Below are 10613 nucleotides of genomic sequence, written 5' to 3'. Positions count from 1 at the left end.
CGGACACCAGGCAAGTATTCACTCCTCTAGGCGATAGCTATTTAAAATCCCACACCCAGTGTGGGCAGGGATCCGCTGCAGCCCTATGAACACTCCAACGAGAACCAGAGTGTGAGATTCATCTACTGTAAATAACGTTGCTACATTCTTTGAGAGTGAGGGAGTGAGTGAGCGCCATGTAGTACAAGGGAAACTACAAGCCAGTGAAAGAGAGACTAAAGGCTACACTTAATGTCGAAATTATAATAATGATAATACTATTAATGCATGTTCATATAAGTAACAGCACTGGGAATTCATTTTTGTAGAAGCACCACATTAAGCTGTAAAGATAAAATGTTCTTTACTTGTGATTGCATTTTATACATAATATCACTTTTCATTACATTGCATTGAATGGCAAAGTCAAAGTACTCATTGTCATATTTTATTATCCTCAACATATTGTCTCAAATAGTCTTGACACATAATTAACCCCCCCCCCCCCCCCAGTCGCAAACAAACTTTACTCTACTTTCAGGTCTTTTAACAGCTCTACAATGTCTATATGTGGGCTGCGGCTGGTTCCAGTCCTGTTAGAGCACAGTGCACTCTGCAAATTCTTGGCTGCTTGGTTCAGGGATGGAAGAACGCGGGCGGCATCCAGTGTCTCATTTTCTCCACGAGAGCACAGAAGGACTTCGTTGACCTCCCCTTCAATCTTTCGAGAGAGGATGCTGGGGAACACAGAGCTCACCCGCTGCAGCACACTTTTCCTCAAGACTGAGTCGCGACACACAAGGTTCAGTATGAATATACCTGGTTGAGTGGCAGGGAGAGATTAAAAAAAAGGGAGAAACGATTGAATATAGATGAAACACACAACTATTATAAAGTACTTCTAATAAAAAAAAGAACACTTTTTACATGTGGAATGAGACTATTAAAACACTAAGACGTTTATTATTAGTTTATTAATTGCCTACTCAGTTTTTGTCTACTTAATTTATCAACAAGCATTTTTTTATGTTTATGTTCTTAATTAAACTTTCCTATAAAAGGCTATACCAGTACATTAGAAAACCTGTCTGACTCCAGCAGATCGAGACAAATGAATAAATTACTAATGACACCGTACCTCTGGGGGTTAACAGGCCACAGACTTTCTGCAGGATGGAGGTTTCTACAAAGGCAGCAGGGGGACAGCTCATACCCACAGCGCTATCTTTATTGTCTACATCAAACATGATGACATCAAACAAACAACCACCTGCAGAGGAAAACAAAAAGACAAAGCCACTTCTTGGTAATGTTAATACCTTTACTGTTGTAGCTTTACTTTAAACTGCCCTCTCTTCGACTCCTCCTTCACTAACCTTCCTTCTCCAGGGCACTGATGCGTTCGAGGCCGTCCCCGAGCGTGACAGTCAAACGATCATCTGGTCTGAACCCGAACCATTCCTTTGCCACTTCCAGCACAACAGGATCTAGTTCCACAACCTCAACAGTAACATCGGGCACAAAGTCCCGCAGAAACTGAGGCAGGCCTCCTCCACCAAGTCCCACCAGGAGCACTGACACTGGGACGTCTAAGAGGGGAGATAGAAGGGGATAGAAAAGTCACAGGTAAGCTCAATCAAGAGGGATATTTCATGCAAGACGATGGAAAGCGGTGGCTGTTTAGTCTGTGGCTCTTTTTCCCTTCCTCCTCTACCACATCGACATGACTGTAACGAATGGGCTTTAACTGACCGTTGGTGTCTGGTTTGCCCACCCCAAGCATGGCAAGGCCAGCCACCATGACTTCATGGTGAGCACAGCAGAGGAAGCCACTGTCCACTGACAGAGAGGATGTTGTTGGAGGAGCTGCTGGCTTGGCCTTTTTTTTGTTTTTCTTCTTGTGACTTGAGGCTGCAGGGACACAAATAGTCATTTATTTCAACCATTTCCCTTTTTTTTTTTGCTTTTCTTTTCTTTGTTGGTTGTTTGTTGGTGTTTTTGCTTGGTCTATTTCTGGGTTCACTCGCTTGTATTCTGGTACTGACAGTTCTGGCAGTATTATTTTGTTTGTAAACCATTTGCATAAATGTATTTGTATTGTTGGTAAAGTTTAATTGGTTAGTTAATTGTAGATCATACAGAAAAATATAAACTGAAAGAAAAGAGGAAGGAAAATGAACTGACTGGTGCTTGTGGAGACAAGACGGCTCTCTGATTGGACAAGGGCAGCATTAGACAGGAAAACGAGTCTACGATACAGTTCGCCGTCTTCTCCTTTGATATTCTCCACACAATACTCTCCACTCAGATCACTCACACCCCTGCTGACCTCCTCTCGCAAACCCAGGTCACCTCCTACTGATAGAAATGGCACCTGAGTGGGGGCAGAGAGCTTAGAGTAATACACTGATGCACTTATTTTGGTGAAATGTTTTGTTGTATAAACGAGCATATCTAAAAGGGATATGAATGCGTACTTACCTGCTGGTTAGCCGGCATACCCCGAGGAGCCAGGTCCATCACCATCGGTGAGAGCTCTGACTGGACAGCTTGCATGTCTGTGTACTCCTGATTCCTGTGCATTGCCACAATAACCAGGCGCCGAAAGTTAGCACTGGCTGCCAGCTGCCTTCGCCCCTCACTGGAGCTGTAGAGCCAGGCTGTCTCGCTGCCCTGAGGAACTGACAGGATGAGCAGAAGGCAGAGAGAATTGGACAACAGAAATCATCAAAGAAGAACAGAATAAAACTATTCTGAGGTAGGAAGGTATAAACACGATGAGATAATAGGAGAGCTCACCAATAAATATAGCAAAGTGGTTTGATCTTGGCACCTTGGCTCCTGGGGAACAATCTTGCACTGTGAGAGTGTATCTGGGAAGGCCAGTCTTGGCGTGGCAGAGCGTGAGGGACACGTTCGAGCTGGCGTCTGTGCCTGTGCGGAGCCTCTTTCTCAAGACAGAGTAGGCCTGATGCTCCCTCACAGCCGACAACAACTCTAAAACCTGCGTGAGACGCGTTGGGGCTCCATCCTCCCCGAGGCAAATCTCCAGAATAGGTGTGGACATGGGCTGACGAAACTTGGTGCAGACCAGAACAAAGACAGGCAGAGCAAAGGAGTCCTCTTGTTCTCCACTCGCCTGCTGCAGGCAGTGGAGCCTCACCGCCCACCCCAGCTGTACAAAGTGCTCCACAGCCAACTTGATCACACTCTCCTGAGCCAACGTCACACAGACATACCGACCCCCGACACTTAGCACGCGGCCCACCTGCAGATACACATAAAGGGCTGTAAAAAGAATCCAAAGATATGTGCTGATGATATATTGTCTATACACATCTTGGGTAATTGGTTGATTACCTCAGTGAGCATCTTCCTGGCCAGAGCTCCGTCCTCTTCAGATGCCATGGCATCTAACGTGCCTTTGTCCAGAGCAGCCTGGTAGCTGCCGTCCTCATATGGAGTCTGTGTAGCATCCACCTGCTGGAAGGTCAGGCCTGGCCGGCGCTCAGCGTTTCGCTGGTTCATATGGGTCACCACTGTCTCACTGATGTCAATGTTAGTCAGATGTTTGTAGCCAACATCATAAAGCTGTTCACTCAGCTCAGAGTTACCACAACCAACCACCAACACCTGAAGGACAGAAATATATTCAGTTATTGTCACTGGCAGTGGTGGAAAGTAGCTACAAACACATTTACTGAAGTACAGTTTAGAGGTACTTGTAGTTTATTTCCATCCACTCCACTTCATTTACTTGACGGCTAAAGGCGCTGGCTACTTTGCAGATTACAATTTAATATGCAAAATATACGGTCCACTTCTCATATATGATTTATTTTTTTATTCAACTTTTGTAGATTTAACCACCCAACAGTATGAAAAGCAGATCAACTCGGCTTCACCTCGAACATCCAGAATAGTAAAATGCTACTTACAAATGAATGAAGTAATATCAACAATCTAGTAACTTAAAATATTATAACACTCAATGACCATATTTTAGCATGATGAATTTAATACTTAATGTACATTTATGCTGATACACTGTACTTTTACTTGAGTAAGGTCTTTTGGCTATAATGGAGTATTTTTACAGTGTGGTATTGCTAATGTTATTTAAGTAAAGTATCCGAATACTTCAGACACATCAGACAGGTAGTACAGTATTATGAGAAACGACCCTAACTGGACAACGCAGTAAATTTACTGTTCCATTCCGAAGACATGCATACACACATGTTAGCAGCAATCGTAATAAAATAATAATATCGGGGTAACTGTTGAGCAATCATTCTTAATTAAATCTGAATTCTTGATGCCGTATCATCTGTCTATCGCTATACCTGCTGAACGTATTTACCTGATCGTGCACTTTGATGTATCTATGCAAGACGCCGCAGAGTTTGTTGTAGTCTCCATACCACTCAAAAGCCTTCTCTCCGCGCTTCTTAAAAAATCTCTCCCAGTACTCTGCAGAGCTGAACTCCTCGGCAGTGCGAGGTAAAAGACTCATGGTCGACTGAGGCTGTTACACTACTCCAAAACGTTTCGGTTTACGGTGTCACAACCCGCTTAGAGCCGTTTTTTCCACATGGCACTAGGCACTGACAAACCCGGACAACATTACTAGCAGAACCGCTCCCTGATTGGTGGATTTCTTTTGTAGGTGGGCGCTACAGAACTGCCTGGTGATTCGCTGAGGGCTCTCAGGGCTGATTTTATTGGCCGCTTGCTGTAAGGCTTGTGTCCGGTATTGTTAGTCCTCGCGGTGTCGTTCATCATGGCCGTGCAAACTGGAAGGTCCGTGGTCTTCGTGACTGGAAATGCTAAAAAACTCGAAGAGGTCAGAGTTAGACATTCAGTTTCTGGCAGGATAATTGTACCTTTATTGTCTTTGTGCTTTTCCTGTCTGTGCTCGCTAAATGTAGGCATTGAGCACGAGCTGCAATCTAATCCAGAACTCTCTGGTTTCGCTTGACAAAAATAAATCCTGCCGGAGTCAAGCTTTTCTTTTTTCCCCCCCCCACATCCATCAGGTCATTCAGATCTTGGGAGACAAGTTTCCCTACAAACTAGTGTCAAAACAAATTGACTGTAAGTATCAAAAGAGACACCACCAGTAAAATATATGTTTTCATGTAGCCATTGCTCATGCTAACTGTTTCTTCGTCCAGTACCTGAGTACCAGGGAGAGCCAGATGAGATTTCCATACAGAAGTGTAAGGAGGCTGCACGGCAGGTACATTAATTATACTGACATGCAAGTAGATATTCTGCACGGACGTGTCTGTTGTATGATTGAAATGGATGTGTCGTTGTTTTTTACCTTCAGATTGATGGACCAGTCATAGTGGAGGACACCTGTCTGTGTTTCAGTGCTTTAGGAGGCTTGCCTGGTCCTTACATGTTAGTATGACAATTTTTTCAACCGTTGAGCCATTTTATTAGTAATAGTCGTAATGAACAGTTATAATTACAACTAAATTTTTTTTTTGTAGAAAATGGTTCCTGCATAATCTCAAGCCAGAAGGTAAGTATGGTAATAAATGAAACACTGCTGATGTATTACAACAGAGATCTTGAGAGCCAGATAGAAAAGGTTAGTGAGCTGTCCAGCATTTCGGATCTTGTTAAACGTTTTGGGGTTTTTTTTATAGGTTTGTATAAGCTCCTAGCTGGGTTCGAAGATAAATCCGCCTGGGCTCTCTGCACGTTTGCTTTCTGTGCCGGGAAAGACGAACCAGTAAAGCTCTTCAGAGGGAAAACAGAGGTCGGAATCTGTCTCTCTCACTCTGCGTGTGTATGTGTGTATGTATGTGTGGGTTTTATTTTCTATTCACTCTTTTCTTGGTATTTTTAGGGGCATATTGTTGAACCCCGGGGACCTCGAGACTTTGGATGGGATCCATGTTTCCAGCCAGATGGATATGACAAAACGTGAGCAAGGACTGAGATTCCCAGTTTATACCACAAGGGGGGGGCAGAGGTTATCAAACTGTCTGTGGTCAAATATATTGAATTGCAGTTCAATGACAGCTCGTCCAAAACACATTATTGTCATGGTCTCTTTTACATTATGCTGTGCATCTGGGGTAAATTATCAACATTATTTCCCATTTGTGCCTAATGTAAAAACATACTTATTCACACTATTAAATGCTTCCCTCTCATCTGCAGCTATGCTGAACTGCCCAAAGAAGTGAAGAATTCAATCTCTCACCGCTACCGGGCACTGGCTGCCATGTCTGAGCACTTCTTTCAAACCAACAATACATCATCACAGAGCAAGGAGAAGAAGCTAGAGGATTAAACTGTCATTTTAGGCCAGCTTTAAGTTCTGTATCAAACCTCAAATCATCAGACTTGACAATGCAGAGGACGCTCCTTGTTATTAAGACAAGAAAAGGTGCTGCATAATATGTTTTCTGTTATTTTTAATAAACCTTGTGTTAATTTCTACTTCACCTTCTCTGTTATACTGACTGCAGATTTGTAGTTAGAATTTTTATTATTTGAGCATGTTAAAAATATCATCCAGATAATATAAAATGATAACAGAAATTGTTGCAAGCCTTTTTCATTGTTCCATAGTGGATACTCAAAGACAGCCTTTTGAGTTCTTGCTTCCAAAGACTGACAAAGGTAGACTTGAAGAAGAGCTCAAGGGTCCTGATGAGAGCAGCAAACTACTCAGTGGTCAAGACTTGCTCCTGGACCTGGCAAGCGAAGCAGAGGGCTGTTCAACCTGGAGTCCAAAGAGAGGGGACGCAGGGTGGGGGTGTGGAAGGAGAGGGTCTCTGAGGCGGGGGGGTCATTCAGTGCAAACATAACAGTGATAACAGGGGAGTTTGGGTAATAAATGACCCTGGAGCTGGAAGTCTCTGAGCAGGAACTATGCGTACACCTGTGACTGATGCCTCCCAGATGTACCGAAGATGCACAAATACACATATCTGAGTAAGACCAGATGACAGAGAAAAAAAACTTACAGTTGAAGCGTGTTCCTACGGAGAAGTCATTTTGTGTCTTTTACTGAATATTTCATCTACGTTAATCAACACATTAAACCTAGTTATTGAAAAGTGAAACTTCTTGAGAAAAAAAAGCTGCTGTGTGTCATGAAATGATTGGACCACCATGTTTGCTTAGACCTCTAGTTTTGTGTAGGGACTTGTCAGGAAGCGGCCAGTTTTTGTGAGAAGGAACAGGAAAGCTGTGTTTGTCTTTATCACTGAGACGTCACTTCAAGTGTCAGCCAAGTCTTTTAGCAGAACATGGAAGATAAATGCCAGACTTCAGGTCACTAGAGGTCAGACATCTATTCCTATGGAGGCATCCCTCCCTTTTCCGGCAAGACTCAGAGTAAACACTGTTACTGTCGGTGCTGTAGTATTCAGTGGGGCCAAAACAGGTACTGTCTTCATGCATTTTGGAGAATTTAAAAAGCTTAAGATTAACAATCTTAGCTAAAAAGGAATTGGATAATAAAAAAACATGCTGTTGTTTTATGGTTATCTGACTCCTTTCTTGGCAGCAGTTTACCCTCATTTTCTAATGCCATTCTCCCCTTTGTACAGTGCATTCAGAAAAAATTCAGACCCTTTCACTTTTTTCACATTTTGTCATGATGCAGCCTTATGCTAAAATCGTTTCAATAATTTTTTATCCGTTATCAATCTACTCTTAATACCCCATAATGACCAAGTGAAAACAGAATTTTAGAATTTTTGCAAATTTATTAAAAAGGAAAAAATATATATATCACATTGACATAAGTGATCAGACCCTTTGCTGCGACACTTGAAAATGAGCTCAGGTGTCTCCCATTTCTTTTCATCTTTGATGTGTTTCTACACCTTGATTGGACATGATTTTTAAAGGCACACACCTGTCTATATAAGGTTTTGACAGCTGACAAGGCATTGTAGAGATAAACCCGAAAAATCCAACCCATGAGGTTGAAGGAACTGCCGCAGAGCTCAGAGACAGGATTGTGTCGATGCACAAATCTTGGGAAGGCTGCGAAAAATTTCTGCTGCATCGAAGGTTCACAAGAACTCAGTGACCTCCATGATTCTTAAATGGAAGAAGTTTGGAACAACCAGGACTCTTTCTAGAACTGGCTGGCTGGTCAAACTGAGCAATCGCGGGAGAAGGGCCTTGGTAAGTGGAGGTGACCAAGAACCCAATGGTCACTCTGGCTGAGCTCCAGAGATCCAGTGTGGAGATGGGAGAAACTTCCAGAAGGACAAACATCACTGCAGCACTCAACCAATCAGGGCTTTATGGCAGAGTGGCCAGACGGAAGCCTCTCCTCAGTTAAAGATGCATAAAAGCTGCTTGGAGAGAAACCAAAACTGAACTGTTTGGCCTTAGTTTTAAGTGTCACGTCTGGTGGAAACCAGGCATCGCTCATCAACTGCCCAATACTATCCCAACGGTGAAGCATGGCGCTGGCAGCATCATGCCGTGAGGGTTTTTTTCAGCAGCAGGGAAAGGGAGACTGGTCAGGGTTGAAGAAAAGCTGAAGGGAGCGAAGTAAACCTCATCCAGAGCGCTCAGGACCTCAGAGTGGGCCGAGGGTTCACCACCTTCCAACAGGACAATGACCCTAAGCACACAGCCAAGACAAAGCCGGAGTGGCGAAAGTCAACTCTGTGAATGTCCTTGAGTGGCCCAGCCAGAGCCCTGGCTTGAACCCAATCAAACATCTGTGGAGAGACCTCAAAATGGCTTTCTCAAGCCAACAGAGGTACAAGGAAATCTTATGTAAGATTTTTTTTTTTCTTTTCTAGCTTACAAGAACAAGAGGTCTGTTACTGGTAGCCCACAACTACATATTTAATGTGTGGAGTCTCCATATAGAATCTCTCTGCTGCTAAACAATTTTTTCTCCTCCAAAGGAAACAAAATGGATGGAAACAGTCATTCTTTTTTTAAACTGTTCACCACTTTGTATATACAGTACATGTGTATATGATAATGATAGTATCAGTATCAAGTATCATGATCCTAAAAGTTTGAGACCACTGCACTATAAGTAGTCCAGGAGCTACTCTGTTATAGGCTGTTTTCAGGGCCTCGAAAAAGCTTTGAGTCCATTAGGTTGGCAAAATCATCTCCTGATGTGACTTACAAGTCAAATGCCTTTTCCCAAACCCTCATCAGGTGTAAAAGACAGGATGTTACTAGATTTTATTACAAACAGAACCAATAACAGCATGTTTATCCAACGTAGTCAGAAGGAGACTTTGCTGTTGTGACACCGTGGACGTTGTGGGTAATGAAAGAATGTGCTACACTGGGATCACTGAGAGGAAAGGATGCCTGACTTTATGAGACCTTAATCCATCATGATTGCACCAGAGGATGAGGAGGGTTTAATGTGGCTTTGGGGAGACAGACTGTGCTTCCTCTTATTTGTTATGCAAGACTTACCTGAATTCCCCTGCGGAGATGAGTTTTATTAAAAGCAGACTCAAATTGAAACCATTTTCTTCAAATAGCAGCACATGTAACCCAAAGAAAAAGGCTTCTATTACATGTAGTATGACTTAAGACTTCCAAATCTGAAAAGGCTGGTTTTAACTTCAAAGCAACAATTAATAAAGGCCATTTTCCATTCCATAAATTTTGTACTTCACCAAACTCGCCCTTTAATGAAGCCTCTCCAATTTTTCCCAAGGTTCCGGCTAATGAATTATTCCACCATGTGGCCACTGCAGTAAATGATGGAAACAGCTGAACTAATACATTTTCCTGCTGGGACTGGTTCTCTCAATTTTCATTGTTTATGACCAAACCCAAGTTCCACTGAAGACACTGGATCCATGACTATTACCTGCATTTTAACTGCACCAGATGGATATTATATGTGGAATCTCATTTTACCCTTAACCTTCTGACCTCTACTTTGACCTTTGCCATTACTTGAATGTTTTTATTAGCATCTGACTTTAAAAAAAATAAAAAATAACACATGGAGATTTGAGCAGTGTGGCACAAGTTGAGTATTGTTATATGAATATTTAGTGGTCTGTGAGGTTTTTGGATTACAGATTCTGACAACACTCTGCTCTTTGTTAGCTGAATGTGTCTGCATGTGTAGGCGTGAGTAAAATAAAAGAAGAGAGGAATAAGTGAGGAGGGATGGAAAGGCTTGGGTGAGTGGGGAAAGGCCGGGCAAAGGGTAATGTGGTGGGAGACCAAAGCATAAAATACGCCTGTCTGACATTTGTTATTTGTCTCAAATCTCACAAGTCTTAGGCCAGGTGCATACCTTCACATAAAACAGAAATGCCTTGAAAAAATAACATAATATGATCATATTTATCTGACATTTAACCTAGAAATAAATCTTCATCAGACAATCCATAACTATTGAAACAGTCCAACATTTTTCATCTAAAACATTTATAATGATACAACTATGTTAACACCATGAGATATTTAGTTTTCAGTTCATTTTTAATCGCTGAAACAAAGTCAACATCAGAGGCAGAACAGAATGTGTATCCCTACGTGTCAGGGCAGAGAAGGCACCGCTTCCAAAACTTTTGGGCTGCAGGCCAGGTGCTTGTGGGGCCCCAAGCAAAACACAGTCCTACTAGGTTTTAATGTAGCCTACCTGT

General features: G+C 42.6%; 3 protein-coding genes across 3 annotated transcripts in view; 1 reads left to right on the top strand and 2 right to left on the bottom strand.

Moving 5' to 3' along the window:
- Positions 1-351: 351 nt before the first annotated feature.
- mettl13 (methyltransferase like 13) lies at positions 352-4641 on the bottom strand. Its single transcript, XM_040129624.1, has 9 exons — positions 4343-4641; positions 3340-3612; positions 2779-3247; positions 2461-2660; positions 2164-2353; positions 1732-1890; positions 1356-1568; positions 1118-1249; positions 352-798 (listed from the first exon to the last, which is right to left on the bottom strand). The coding sequence occupies exons 1-9, from the start codon at positions 4493-4495 to the stop codon at positions 506-508; spliced, it is 2082 nt and encodes a 693-aa protein (XP_039985558.1). The 5' UTR covers positions 4496-4641; the 3' UTR covers positions 352-505.
- Positions 4642-4696: 55 nt separating this feature from the next.
- On the top strand, positions 4697-6446 carry itpa (inosine triphosphatase (nucleoside triphosphate pyrophosphatase)). The gene is made up of 8 exons (XM_040129625.1): positions 4697-4825; positions 5019-5076; positions 5157-5221; positions 5315-5388; positions 5481-5512; positions 5640-5752; positions 5843-5919; positions 6160-6446. Exons 1-8 carry the CDS (start codon positions 4763-4765, stop codon positions 6290-6292), a joined length of 615 nt encoding a protein of 204 aa, XP_039985559.1. The 5' UTR covers positions 4697-4762; the 3' UTR covers positions 6293-6446.
- Positions 6447-9252: 2806 nt separating this feature from the next.
- Positions 9253-10613, bottom strand: part of rangrf (RAN guanine nucleotide release factor) — a 3156-nt gene continuing 1795 nt past the window's right edge. Inside the window, exon 3 of the mRNA XM_040128878.1 lies at positions 9253-10613. This exon is cut by the window's right edge and continues 702 nt beyond it. The gene's annotated coding sequence lies outside the window, so the exon portion shown is untranslated.

This window comes from Xiphias gladius, chromosome 6, assembly GCF_016859285.1.
Source record: "Xiphias gladius isolate SHS-SW01 ecotype Sanya breed wild chromosome 6, ASM1685928v1, whole genome shotgun sequence".
In the NCBI taxonomy this organism is placed as follows: Eukaryota; Metazoa; Chordata; class Actinopteri; order Istiophoriformes; family Xiphiidae; genus Xiphias; species Xiphias gladius.
The sequence above is the reverse complement of the archived record's forward strand: the minus strand, read 5'-3'. Positions and strand labels throughout refer to the sequence as shown.

Coding starts and splice junctions, on each gene's coding strand:
- mettl13 (XM_040129624.1), bottom strand. CDS start 4,495: ATGAGTCTTTTACCTCGCACTGCCGAGGAGTTCAGCTCTGCAGAGTAC. Junction 3,613..4,342: donor ACATCAAAGTGCACGATCAG/GTAAATACGTTC, acceptor TCTGTCCTTCAG/GTGTTGGTGGTTGGTTGTGG. Junction 2,354..2,460: donor GTATGCCGGCTAACCAGCAG/GTAAGTACGCAT, acceptor GCCCCCACTCAG/GTGCCATTTCTATCAGTAGG.
- itpa (XM_040129625.1), top strand. CDS start 4,763: ATGGCCGTGCAAACTGGAAGGTCCGTGGTCTTCGTGACTGGAAATGCT. Junction 5,222..5,314: donor GTAAGGAGGCTGCACGGCAG/GTACATTAATTA, acceptor TTTTACCTTCAG/ATTGATGGACCAGTCATAGT. Junction 5,753..5,842: donor TCTTCAGAGGGAAAACAGAG/GTCGGAATCTGT, acceptor TGGTATTTTTAG/GGGCATATTGTTGAACCCCG.